Genomic DNA, 14140 nt, shown 5'->3' on the forward strand with positions numbered 1-14140 from the left:
CAAATTATCATTTGGAAAAAAGGGAAACAATCACAGCTTTAACTCTGGCCACTTTAATAATCTTGGGAGGGGCAGGGGTCAGTACTGGAGTTGCTTCATTGGTCAAGCAAAATCAAGAGTTCACCTCTTTACGCATTGCTGTGGATGAGGACCTGACCCGGATTGAACAATCTATCTCAGCCCTGGAAAAATCTGTCAGGTCACTCTCGGAGGTAGTGCTACAAAATCGTAGAGGATTAGATTTGGTATTTCTACAACAGGGCGGGTTGTGTGTAACCCTGAAAGAAGAATGTTGCATGTATGCTGACCATACTGGAGTGGTAAGGGATACCATGGCCAAGCTCAGGGAAGGATTGGAGAAGAGAAAACGGGAATATGAAGACCGGCAGAACTGGTATGAATCTTGGTTTAATTATTCACCTTGGCTTACTACCTTACTGTCAACTATAGCAGGACCTTTATTGTTATTAATAGCAGCGCTAACTTTCGGGCCATGTATTTTTAATAAACTGATTGCAATTGTAAAAGGTCGTTTAGAAGCGGCACATCTAATGCTTATACGTGCCAAATATGAGCCAGTAAGTACTAACGAAGAAATCGAGGAAACATTAGTTCTTAGTAGCCAAGCATTGCAGAGATTCAATGAACAAAATGAGTAACTAAAAGAAAAAGGAGGGATTGTAATACATACACCATAGATGTTTGTTCATTGTCTTTTGTATTATAAAACAAAGAGTTTTGTTTGAGGAGCAGGAGTTGCAAAGGTTTCCTGCTGAAGTAAGGAGCTGTATAATGCTTAGCTAGACACTATGAAAATTCCATTGCTTAATGTAACAAAAAAGAGAATCCTCTCCCCTTCCCTCCTTCTGCATCTCAGTAGCCTCTTTTGTCAGAAAACACAGCTGCAAAGTTCATGTAACCATTTTCTGATAAGTTGTTAAACTAGTGTATCAACACCCTGCCTTCCTGTCTCACGCTGGGCCAACATGACCAAATAAAGAAAGAAGTTGAACCACAACGCCGAGGAAGACTACGGCCTTCATCTTCACGACCACCAGAGGGACAGAGACGACCCCCTAGCAACAGTGCGCGCAGTCGCAGAATACACCAAGATGTGCTGCGTAATCCTGAAATCACCAAGATATAAAAAGGGACCCTGGGGGGGGGTAAGGTGCGCGCCGTTGGCGGAGCCGAGACTCCCCGGCCGCCCAGCGCTGTTTTGCTTGCTGTTGCTTACTCAATAAATTCCTTTCTATTATTAATGCAATGCTCTCTGAAAATTAATTAAGAGGGAGCTTATAACAACTACCACATAAAAACAAGAATAAAAACAAAAGAATATCAGAAGAAAACTATCTCAGATACCTCTAATTTAGAGTGCAGAAACTGCAAGCTATCCAAAGGTTATTCTGATCAAAACGAGTGTTACAAGTGAACACTCTTAATTAAAGGTTATCCATTTGCAAGGAAGCGTTCTCTGGAAATGGAGACCATCGATAATTTGTTCATAACATATCTCATGAGTAAGACAACTGTTTTCTTCCAAGCAAATAACGCTAAGTCATTTGCTGTCTGTGAAGATGTGGCTTGACCAAAATCTTTCACTGCCATCTGGGCTGTCCTGTGCTATCCCTCACTGCAAGCAACAGGCTCCGGGCAGTCAAGCAGCAACTGGAATGGGGAGCCAGCTTCTTTCAACAGGGCAGGAGTGCTGCCTGGCCTGATCCCAGGGGCAAAAGACAGGTTTGCAATGGATATCCTGACAGAGAGTGGAGCAGAGCGTATGCTCGTCTCCATGCTGAACTAGGTTGTTGTAAAGTTTTTTGTTTGTTTGTTTTGGTTGGTTGATTTTGGTTTTGGTTGGTTGGTTGCTTGACTGTTGTTTAGTTTTGGTTCTGGCCCATGTTGACATTCAGGTCTATCACTCAGAAACTGGATGGTTCTCTGCAAAGTATTGGACAGACATTACCTAACCCCAAATGTAAAAGCCCAGCCATAAAGATTGCAAGCTCTAACCACCGTACCTTTTGTGGAAAATGATTGAAATGACCTACATCCACCTGAGGTGTCCATAAATAACAGGCAACAAAGGCATGCAGAATGCAGAGATCGTGGAATCACAGGATCATTAAGGTTGGAAAAGGCCTCCCAGATCATCTTGTTCAAGCATCCCCCTACCACTAGGGTCACCCACTAAACCATGTCCCTATGCACCAAGCCCAATCCTTCCTTGAACACCCCCGGGGACGGTGACTCCACCACTTCCCTGGAAACCCATTCCAGTGCCTAACTGCTCTTTCTGAGAAGAAATATCTCCTAATTTCCAACTTGAACCACCCCTGGTGCAACTTGAGGCCATCCCCTCTTGTCGCTAGTAATGTGCGAGAGGAGGCCGGCCCCCAGCTCCCCACACCTTCCTCTAGGGTCGCTGTAGGGAGCAGTAAGGCCTGCACTGAACCTCCTCTTCTCTAGACTAAACAACCCCAGTTCTCTCAGCCACTCCTCATAAGACTTGTGTTCCAGACACTTCGCCAACTTTGTAGCCCTTCTCTGGACCAGCTCCAGGGCCTTGGTGTCCTTCTTGTACTAAGGGTCCCAAAACTGAACACAGTAGTCAAGGTGCGGCCTTGCCAAAGCAGAGTACAGGGAGCGATCATCTCCCCGGTCCTGCTGGCTACACTATTCCTGATACAAGACAGGACGCCATCGGCCTTCTGGGCCACCTGGGCACACTGCTGGCTCGTGCTCAGGTGAGCGTTGACCAACACCCCCATATCCTCTTATAATAATAATTGCTTTCCAGCCACTCGGCCCCAAGCCTGTGGCGCTGCATGGAGTTGTTGTGGCCAGAGGGCAGGAGCCAGCACTTAGCCGTCTTGAACGTTATCCCCTTGGCCTCTGCCCATCAATCCAAGCTGTACAGGTCCCGCTGCAGGGCCTTCCTACCCTCTGGCAGATAGACACATCTCCCCAGCTTGGCATCATCTGTCAGATGGATATGTCTTGGCTTGTGATCATGTCTGAATCCAAATCTTCCATCCTGTTGGACTGCAGCATTTATTTTACGTGATGTAGAAATTAAAGACTCGGCCTCAGCACTGCACGTACCACTGGAATTAATACTGTATATTGACACATGCAAATAGGATTTCTGCCTTTCAACTGGTTCACAAGGTCTAAGCTGAGTATGCCTGAGAAAGACCTACATTTCTCTTTTACCTTTGGAACAGCCGGCACGAGCATTAGTTTGCATGAAGACTTAACGGTGCCACTGCATATAAAGCAGAAGAAATAACAATGAAGAAAACAGTGCTAACTGTTTTTGAAGATCAACAATAAACCTGAAGATCAACAATAAACTTGACAGTACCTCTAGGTTTCCTGACTCATCTCAAAGACCTGTTGTTGTTCAGGAAGACACTTGCTTTTTTCACCTTCTTTGTATTGTTTTAGGAAGCAAATATGTACCAAAAAGAGCTTGAAACAAAAGGAACAAACACAAACGCTGGGTCACAGAATCACTGAATCACTGAATCGTAGGGGTTGGAAGGGACCTCAAAAGATCATCGGGTCCAACCACGCTGCCAAAGCAGGTTCCTTAGAGCAGGCTTCCCAGGTAGGCGTCCAGATGGGCCTTGAATATCTCCAGAGAAGGAGACCCCACAACCTCCCTGGGCAGCCTGTTCCAGCGCTCCGTCACCCTCACCATGAAGAAGTTCATTCCGATGTTGGTGCAGAACTGCCTGTGCTCTGTCTTGTGACCATTGCTCCTTGTCCTATGCCCACAAACCATTGAAAAAGGTTGGCCAAATCCTTCTGTCTCCCCCACCTCAGGTATTTATACACATTGATGAGATCCCCTCAGTCTTCTCTTCTCCAGGCTGAACAGACCCAGGTGTCTCAGCCTTTCCTCATAGAGAAGATGCTCCAGGCCCTGTATCATCTTTGTGGCCTCCGCTGGACTCTTTCCAGGAGATCCCTGTCTTTTTTTTTGTACTGGGGAGCCCAGAACTGGACACAGTACTCCAGGTGAGGCTTGACCAGGGCAGAGTAGAGGGGGAGGATCACCTCCCATTACCTGCTGGCCACGCTCCTTTTCATGCACACCAGGATCCCATTGGCCCTCTTGGCCACCAGAGCACACTGCTGGCTCATGGTCAACCTGTCGTCCACCAGGATGTCCTTCTCCTCAGAGCTCCTCTCCAGCAGGTCGCCCCCCAGCCTGTATTGATACGTGCGGTTGTTCCTTCCCAGGTGCAGGACCCTGCACTTGCTCTTATTAAACCTCACTTGGTTTCTTCCTGCCCATCTCTCCAACCTGTCCAGGTCTTGCTGAATGACAGCACAGCCTTCTGGCGCGTCAGCCACTCCTCCCAGCTTTGTGTCATTGGCGTACTTGCTGAGGGCAGACACTATTCCCTCATCAAGGTCATCGATGAAGATGTTGAGCAAGACCGGACCCAGCACCGACCCCTGGGGAACACCGCTACTCACGGGTCTCCAGCCGGACTCTGCGCCACCGATCACCACCCTCTAAGCTCAGCCAGTCAGCCAGTTCTCAACCCACCTTACTGTCCACTCCTCTATCCCACACTTTCTTAGCTTTGCTAGCAGGATGTCATGGGAGACAGTATGGAAAGCCTTGCTAAAGTCAAGGTAGATCACATCCACTGCTCTCCCCCTATCTACCCAGCTGGTGATGCCATTATAGAAGGCAACGAGGTTGGTCGAGCACGGCTTCCCCTTCGTGAATCCATGCTGACTACTCCAAATAACATTCTTGTCTTTGAATTGCTTGGAGATAGCATCCAGAACAAGTTGTTCCAACACCTTTCCAGGGACTGGGTGCAGGCCTGATCTTTCAAAAGCAGTGAACAGTTTGGCGACCAAATTTTGAATTCACTTAAGAAGACAGTGACAAGATTTCTTTTCTTTGACATTCTAGAATGAAACAGACAGCAAAGACTGACTCTTCAATTGCTACATCACATAAAATAAATGCTGCACTCAAACATCATGGAACATTTGGATTGAGGAATGATTACAAGCAGGGATATATCCCTCTCTGTATTCTAAATGCCTTTATTGCCTAATACTTACAGAAACCTCAGGTGGATGTGTGTCATTTCAATCATTTTCCACAAAAGGTATGGTGGTTAGAGCATGCAATCTTAATGGCTAGATGTTTACATTTGGAGTTAGGGAAGTTTAATCTAATAGCAAGCAGAGAATCACACACTTTGTGAGTGACAGACTGCACGTTAACATGAGCATGAAAAAAAACACTAAAGAGCAAACCAACATCAAAAATAACATAAAAACAAAAGCAAAAGCAAATAAATAAAGAGGTGGAACAGCCTGTGAAACAGCCAGCATGACTGTTAAATTGCAGGAAGCCACTGAGGACAATAGTGGGAGAACGGATCTTTTCTTTGCTAAAGGACATAAACGGAGTGTGAACCAGGCCACACACTGGCTTGATTAATGTCAAAGGCTGGAATAACTGATTGGCTCAGCCAAGTTTCATCTGCTGACCTGGGCTCCACATTGGCTTTGCCCCAGAGAAAGGACATACTGCTGGCAAGCAGAGGCACTGCTTGCAGCTGCCTGCCCCAATGTGCCTGCTCCAGCTTATGGCTATGCGTGCACCTATCAGCCTTGGAAAGAGAACATTTTAACTTGCTCAGGTGCTGGCTTCTTTTGTCTTATTTTTTATTTTCTTCTGTGTTTCTGTGATCTGGGAAATACAGTGCTCTCTTGATAGCCTTAAGAGCTGCCAATGGTATGGCCCCCAGTTATGACGTGATAATGCTACTACGACCCAGTTCATTAGGAGGAAAGACATCACTCTTCAGTTTGATTGCCATTTATTGTTCACTGGGAACGGAGAGTCACAGGATCTTGAACACCAGGGAATCACAAATGGGGGAAAGAGCATACGTACAGACCGACAGGAGAGAAACAAATTCTGATTGAAGTTATAACTTGGCATCAACATGAATTGCAACAAATGGATCTTCATCAGTGTTACTGATCTGGAAGTTAGCCGTTCCATCCCCAGAAACATACACCTGCTTTCCAGTACACGTGTTGCCCTCCTTTTGTCCAGAAATAACATCACAGTAGGTACCAGCAGGCAGACCAGTTTGCAAATTGACGTTCATGTACCTGTGTGAAAATCAGTGAATGCCGCTTCTCTGTTGTTTTCAAAAGGGATATTAGCAACTGGGTAAAGGAATTCTGAAGCTGATGCTATTGCATGACTTGGAAAGGCAATGCGATGCAAGGGAGTTACTGAGCCTGACCCTGCTTCTCTCCCTGCACTCCTTTTCCAGAACTGGGGAGGCCACTGTGTGAATCTCGCTCAGGCTGCAGGAGTTGTTCTCATTGGAAGAAAAGGACAGGACAAAATCAAAGCATAAAAGAGCTTCACAACAGGACGCGTGCTGCTAAAGGTAATCCTAATTGTGATGAGCGTTCAATCCATTAGGGTTGAACGGGCTTGGACTGGCCTGGATTGGACAGGCAAGTTTGGATGAGGGAAGTGAGAGAGTGCCTGCTCCGCTCAGAACTACCAAAACTTCAGCTCCTACTGCTTCCATCCTTGGGCACTGCTCTGTCCACAGCCTCAGCCTCTTCTCATGTGAACTCATATGTGGGTGTACTGGAGATGACACTGTATGTGAGGCAGACCACAGGAATGGGATGCTCAAGATGCTAACGAACAATCTGTACATCTTCAGACGCTCCACTCAGACACCTCAGCCTTGCTTTCCATGTTCTCCATTCACCTGTCAGCGCTCTAGCTCAAGGACATCCCCCCTCCCAACACCTGAGCCCTTTCAGCGTTCCGGCTGGGGAGCTATGCTTCTCCTCGGGGATACAGTCTCTCCCACCAACTTACCAGTCGTCATTATTAAAGACGATGAAGCCTTTATTGCCACGGCCAAAAGCTACTTGATTGCTGCCATTGTCCCACCAGTTTGAGAAAGGCTGGCCGTCTGCCACGTTACGGAAGATAACCATGTTCCTGAAAATGCCAGGAATGGCTGTCACTGGAGTTGCAAGACTCCACAGCCAAGAGGCTCATCATGCAAAAGTCACTGCTTTTACTGCGTTTTGCTCCACAGTCTCCTACCTTATTTGGCGCCAGCGATGCTCACAAACCCAGTCGTTGCCACAGGTCGTGTCTGCATTGATTGTAACAGACTTTGTTGATCCATCCGAGTTGCTAGGTGGTCCAATCCAGTCGTTGACGTCCTTTTATTGAAAAGAGACATTTGAAAGTTCTTACTGGAAAACGCAGAGCAAAAAGCGGGATGGATGGCGCACCTAATTTCCACCCACCCGATCCAAGATTGGACAGAGAAATCACTTGAGAAGTTTAGCAAACGTGAATCTTGAGCGTTACAAACTTACCTTCCCATTTACAAAATTTCTTGTCCAACGATAACTTGACATCACACGTGTGAATCCATACGGATGAGCCAACATGAAACCAACAGCCATTTTATAAAGCCTGATGGGCCAAAAGCATAATGAGATGTGGCAAGAGAAAGCGTGCCGGGGAACAAAGAGACAAACAAATCAGCAAGAGGAAGAGGCATCAGCCAGACAACCCCGCATTCCTTACCTGGCGTCCCAGAAGGTGAGAATGGAAGCTCCACCAGCCCCGTGCCCCCGCTGGTTGTCATGATTATCCACAAAGACCAGGGCTCTGTCAGAAGGCGCAAAGCCCCAGCCTTCTCCCCAGTTCCTGGCCAAAAACACAAGGACTTGAATCTACCCCGCCAAGCTGCGCATCCAGCGTATCCTAGGCAAGCTGCACAATGGGTGCCCTTACTTTAAGTAGGCCATCTTTTCTCCATTCCACTTGCGGATCACTGTCCCCAGTTTTGCGCCGTATTTGAATTCGGTCACTCGGCCATTTCCAAAGTATTCACTGCCTGTGATTGGCTCGCCGCCCAAGTCAATTACCTAATATGTGAAAGAACATTCCTTACAACTAGAACAGAAAGTGGTAATGAAAAGTCACTACTTTTGCTAATATTACTATCTGATTTCTTTTCAATATTGCATTGATTGGTATTTTGTTAATTTTATCTCAAACTCACTCAATTTTTTTTTTGCATGTCCATCCTCAATCTATTTACTGTGTCTGATAACTACTGCATTATAGCTTGGGCTGCATGAGCTTTATCTAAAATGTAAGCACCAGTACCTCTGCCTCCAGCACATGGGTAACCTCATTACTTTTTTTCATGATATACGTAAAGGACAATTACCTATTTGCCTTAGATCTTTTGGCAACACATTTTTAATATAATGTATCTGGCAACTTTAGCTTTTACTGACTGGAATCTGTTTTTTGTTTTTCTTACTTGGATTTCTTTCTCAAACATCATACACAAATTGGGAATGTGAAATGAACACTGGCTGTGCCATGGGAAAACAGTTTCAGACCATTATGCAATCAGTTGCCATTTCAGACGTAATCACCATTTATAATACTCTGTTGCAATTTATGTACTTACAATTTAAAATTCTGAGACTGAAATCTTACCTTTTTGAGATTGACAGAATTTTTACATTTAATTCAATGCAGTAAATTACATCTCAGTAAGATCTCCAGGTTAACTAGCTCTAAAAGGTGCAAAACAATTGAGGCACTTTTCACGTAAATGACCTTCTGCAGGCAAATTAGATATTTCAAATTACGGTTGTTAAATCTTGACATCACTTTCTATAGATCAAGACTGAAAGTTGCTCAGGCCCAGCTCAAGCAAAGCACTGCTTTAGGTACAGGACTGAGTCTACACTCTGTCTGCAAAAAAGACGTATGTAAACTACAATTAAGAAAATAGAGACTACCTCCTGATAAATGAAAGGTTTGGCTCCTGCAGAAAACCACTTAGTATTTAGGTCTTTCAGCTTGTCTAAAATTGCCTTCACATCCTCTGGCCACATATGCTTGGCAGCATCAATCCGGAACCCTGCTACACCAATATCAATGAGGTAGTTCAGATACTCTGCAACTTTGGAGCGCACATAGTCCTTCTCCAGGGCCAGATCAAGAAGATTAACCAAGCGGCAGTTTCGGACCTGTATGAAAATTCCGAAATGAAACATTTTTCACCCTGCAACCTAAATCTAATGTTCTACATATGTTTCTTTGAATTTCTCTGTGTTACAATGACAAAAGGAAACCTTCCCTGTTCATCATTCACCATGCATATCCTACACCTTGGACAGTCATCTAGACTGACATCATGGACAGTCCTCTACGTAGAAGGAGCATTACAAAGCCTACATTTGCCCAGCATACACAGCTGCAAGTGACGAAGGAATGTACCAGAGAGCCATAATTAAATCTATAATCAGCTTTTTAATGCAAGTATAAGGCAAAAATATCATGTTATTTTTAGTCCAGTGTATTAACACGCGGATTCATTATTATTTCAAGCCCACTTACTTATTTTGTGACGCAGGTAAGATTTCTGGAAATGATATTTCAAAATCTTTAAAACATATTGAATTCTATAGTCTTACTAAACATTAAACTCTTCTCTTCTGTCTCTTTTTTTGCCTTAGTTTCTTGTAAATACAGAATGATGGTCATAGATTTCCACAAAAAGAGTATTTTAAAAAAAGTGTTTCAGTATACTCAATATATGTTTAATAAATCTTATGTTGGGTTTCCACAGCTATTGACGCATCTGTGTGGAAACAGCAAGGTACATCAGCCTATGTGGCAACCTGTACTAAAGAACCTACAATAGAGATGACCCTTTACAGCTGCTCAAGATCCCAGAGACATTTATATCTCCCCCCTTTTGCCATTTCCCTAAAACTCCTCTCCCCTAAACTTAGGTTCAGGAAAGATTAAATACAGTTGAAAGGCATGACATTGCTCAAGCAAAACACATATTTATCTTTAAAAAATAATTTCAGTTCTGTGGTAGTTTTAAAGTCCTGACCATATAATTAGATACACAGGAACAGACAGACTCCCCTTATCTGCACAAAAGGAGGTCTTTCTTAGCAAGGGAAATCTCTAACAAGAAAGTTGGTTTTCAATATTTTAGCCTGTTTTTCTTTAGTAAATCCTAATCTCTCTCTTCTGAAATTGAGACCAAAGAAAGCTTCCAAATTATAGCAATGGGTAAATAATAATTCATATTTTTTAAAGCACAGAAAACACAAATAAGAATCCCTAAATAGAGTTAACAATCTTTAAAACTGTCCTTATAAAATAACTAAGCACATTACTTAAATCTTAAGGTGAGCCATTAGCTCAAGTAGAGCTATCCCTTTGCTCTAGATAAAGAAGTGGAGTTCGTGGTAGTAACACTAACCTCTATTATCAATTAGGATAGTTTTCCATGAGTTTTATTTTCTGTATGTCTGACAGTAAAAGGGAGCAAAGAAATAACAGCCCTGAAACAGATGGACATAAAAATGCATTTATAGTTTTAGGTTTTACCTGAGATGCATCATGATAGTTCTCAATGTCTCCACTTTCAGATTTACATTTACCATCATTAAAGTCCCAAGCAGAATATGGCACAGCTGGAAAGTCTTCAGTCTTTGCATTGAAATAGCTTCCACAAGTAGAATGGTTGCCAGCACCAGCAGTACCTCCGCACATATGGTTGATTACCGCATCCACATAAATATGCACCTACAGAATGATGCTCATGTTTCAGTTTAAGAAAGTTACTTTCCATAGTGCTACTATCTGAATAATGTTATCTTTCTCTTACCTCCTGCCATATCCTCCTATTTCTGCTTGCTTGCTTCCCTCAACATTTTATTTAAGATACTTCTTTTATTAATATACAGGAGTTGTGGTACAACACACAGCTCAACTCATAGAAGAAAAACATCTTTACTCCACAGCTACCTTGTCTTCCCTTCTACATTAGCTGATGTCTATATCCTAGCGCTACAAAAACCACAAGGTTTTCTAAGCACTTACTCCAACACTGTTGCACCTGGTCACCATGTCTCTAAATTCAGTTTCATTTCCAGATCGTGTGCAGAGCTTGTAGCTGACTGGCTGGTATCTTTCCCACCATGGATGCCAGGGGTCAGCAACAATAACGTTTTCATTTGGAGGTGAGATCTGTGAATAAGATGGTGTCTCTTGGTAACAGGATACCAATAACGGTTTAATTATGTTTGCTCAGTATTGTTAGAGAAAGAACATAAAAATATAAAACAAGGTCCCTTTAATGGAAGCAACTCACAATACTTAACCCACACAGATCCCCAGTATCCTCTTCTTAAACTGTAGCGAGCTGCAATTAAAAGACTTAGGCCCAGATGTTCAACAGTTAGAAACGTATTAGAAAAATTATGTCCATGGACATAGTTTCCTAATCATCTTTTGGACTGCATGCCTCACAGATCAAATAGTCTGAAATGATGTGAAGCTGGGCCTTTTAATGGCATACTCGGACACTCTGACAGGCAGAGAGAAGCTTGCCAGCTTGGGTGAACAGAATTAGTAGCATTTTATTTGAAATCTTCAGCACTTTGGTACTTTTCCTGGGAGCTCATTTTTCTTAGTCATAGTTTAATTTTATGTTTATCTAGTTCTTAAGCACTTCTTTTGATTTAAATATCAAGCAGGTAAGTTTAGGTTATTCACAGTAGTATAAAAAAAAAAAAAAAAGATTTAGAGGTTTAGCCAGAGATAAACAATTCTAATTCATTTAAACATAATAGCACATAGAGCAAAACATGTGCTGTGGAGTGATGAAATAAATTCACTCTAACACAATGATGGCTGAGGAATATATTTGCCAGCATTTACTACTTGCACTACCAATTTCTTTCATTCTTTTTTTTTCTGTTTCAGTACCTGTCCTTTGGTAAATTGAATATTTTCATTTGAAAAAGAAATTACCATCAATGAAGCAATTTTACTACCTACTGATAGGAACAGACATACCTGAACTCCTCCAAATCCATTAGGAGCTAAATAGCGTTCACACTCAAGAGCAATATCGGCCCAGCGCCATTCAAAGAGATGAACAATAGAAGTCCTCCCAGCCTGAGTGTTGGGGTTGTACTGTGCCCAGCAAACCCCTACAATTAACAGAAGAAAACAGATACCCATGGTGTGCTCTGTGACCAGTTGTGCTCTTCTTACTGCTTATCTATTCTCCTGCAAGAGGGTAAAGTACACGTTACAGAACAGGCATTTACTTTTAAATGTTAATCCTTGGCATCGTATTTATTTAACTTCACCTGATTTTCATTCCGTTTAAGAATTAGTTTTATCTAAGCCACATGAACTTCACGTACAAATGGTAACTTAATTTTTCTAAAATAAAAATAAGATGTTGCTTAATATAGGCTGTCTCTAATGCACAAAGTAGTATTTTTATTAGTATAAAAATGAAACTACTCACAAACACCAAAGGATTGAGTGGTTTATATAGACTGAAACTGGCATTTCATTCTTCATTTTAATGTATAATACTCTGTTGCTATTTATCCTTGCATGGCATCTTTTTTTTTTCATACTCCAGTACTATGACTTGTGCCTATTTAAAAAAGGACTTTGAAAAGTCGTATGTTCCTTATCGTGACTTTCCAAGAAAATTAGGGTATTTTGGAGGTTATGATAGACGTGATGTCCACCATTCAAACACAAATCTTGAAGACTCCTCAAATACAGAAGCGACCATAACAACTCCAAACCTGAGAACCACTGAATGTTTAACGTAACGTTTTCCTGTTGCGTGCTTATGTTATAATCAGTGATAGCTGTAGAATTTTACTGGTAGGGAAGCAGATCCATGTCCTTGTTTCCTTAAAGTAAATAATACAATTGAGAAAGCAACAACTAAATTACACAAAGCAGTAGGAATGTATTTTGACACAAATAGCCCAGGGCCTAGCGCTCAAAGAGGAGACTGAATATAGCATCTGGTTTCTTTGGAATAAGGCTTAGGGCTGTTCTGGTGTCAGTACAAGCAGCAACACAGGAATGGAGGTGTTGGAAGCCCCAGCAGACTGAAGGGTCTAGCCTCAAAATGCTTCTGAAATGGGGCGGGGAGAAAAAAAAAAAAAAAAAAAAAAAAAAAGAGGTCTGTATTCCCACTGGGAGGATGAGAGAGCCAGGCAGAGATGCACCTGCTGCAAGTCAGAGGAAATGGGAGGGGATTGTTGCTCCTGAACAACTCTACCGTGGCCTGCCAACTTGTCTTCTGCCGGGTTAAAAGTCAGTGGTACAAAACTCCGCTGGCACTTCCAAAATACCACAAGTGCTAATAATAGTATTTTCTTTTTCTTAAAAGGAAAAAAAAAAAAAGTGGAAGATGAGAGCGTGCATTACTAAATTAATCACTGTCTTTCATACCTGGTGTCATCTATCTAATAAAAAAACTAATATGACATGATCCAAAATCGTAAATTACCAGTATCTAAAATTTCTTACAGAATTACAGTCCAAAAGCAGCCACAATTCTTACACGGCTTAAAACCAGAGTATGAAAACATTGCAGAAGTTACTGCAGTGCTACACTTACAAGAATTACAGGTCGGTATGCGCACTAATGTCCACAGCCTAAGCAGAGCTCAGCATTTTCAGCATATCCCATCCAGACCAAGCAGGGGCTGCCAGGCTGTCCGCCTCCTGCCTCCGGCCAGAAGCTCTGCTCCGCGCAGCCTCTCGCAGCGTGTTCCGCCGGCACAGCTTGTTCACTCCTGTGTGGCACGGGGCTTGCTTCGGGAGGGGAAAAAACGGAGCGTTTGGGGCTCGGTTCATCGGAGCTCCTCAGGGCTCCCCGCGGCTCGGCGCCGCCAAGCAGCCCGGGCCCCGCCGGCCGCCCCGTGAAGGGACGCGCACGGAGGCCTGGGGCCGCCCCGCCCCCGCGAGGCCTCGCCCCCGTGGTAGCACTTAGTGGCGTAATGGCAGCGGGAACCCTGCTCAGCTTTGGTTGTGAAGGGAAGGCCACAGAAAACTTGTTTTATTTTATTTAAAGCCCCTTTTCTTCTCGCATCTTAACGGTCTCAGACGTGGCTGACGCTCCCCGGTGCTGGCAGAGCAGGCTCGTACAAGCCGCTTAACACCAAGGGAGCTGAGCTCAGCCCCGTGACAGCCCGAACAGCAGCCTCCTCAGGAGGA

The 14140-nt window shown here is 43.5% G+C and overlaps 1 protein-coding gene across 2 annotated transcripts; it reads right to left on the bottom strand.

The window, feature by feature from the left end:
- Window positions 1–5850: 5850 nt before the first annotated feature.
- Window positions 5851–13881, bottom strand: LOC101798644 (pancreatic alpha-amylase). 2 transcript variants are annotated; one of them, XM_072032109.1, is made up of 11 exons: window positions 13542–13881; window positions 11957–12093; window positions 10979–11125; window positions 10484–10681; window positions 8872–9102; window positions 7844–7977; window positions 7634–7756; window positions 7420–7519; window positions 7139–7260; window positions 6905–7030; window positions 5851–6168 (listed from the first exon to the last, which is right to left on the bottom strand). In XM_072032109.1, the coding sequence occupies exons 3-11, from the start codon at window positions 11003–11005 to the stop codon at window positions 5979–5981; spliced, it is 1251 nt and encodes a 416-aa protein (XP_071888210.1). In that variant the 5' UTR covers window positions 11006–11125; window positions 11957–12093; window positions 13542–13881; the 3' UTR covers window positions 5851–5978. The 2 variants fall into 2 exon arrangements, with proteins under 2 accessions (XP_071888210.1, XP_027318374.2); XM_027462573.3 differs by having other exon boundaries at window positions 11957–12172.
- Between the last annotated feature and the right edge of the window lie 259 nt (window positions 13882–14140).

The sequence above is a fragment of the Anas platyrhynchos genome, chromosome 36, assembly GCF_047663525.1.
Source record: "Anas platyrhynchos isolate ZD024472 breed Pekin duck chromosome 36, IASCAAS_PekinDuck_T2T, whole genome shotgun sequence".
In the NCBI taxonomy this organism is placed as follows: Eukaryota; Metazoa; Chordata; class Aves; order Anseriformes; family Anatidae; genus Anas; species Anas platyrhynchos.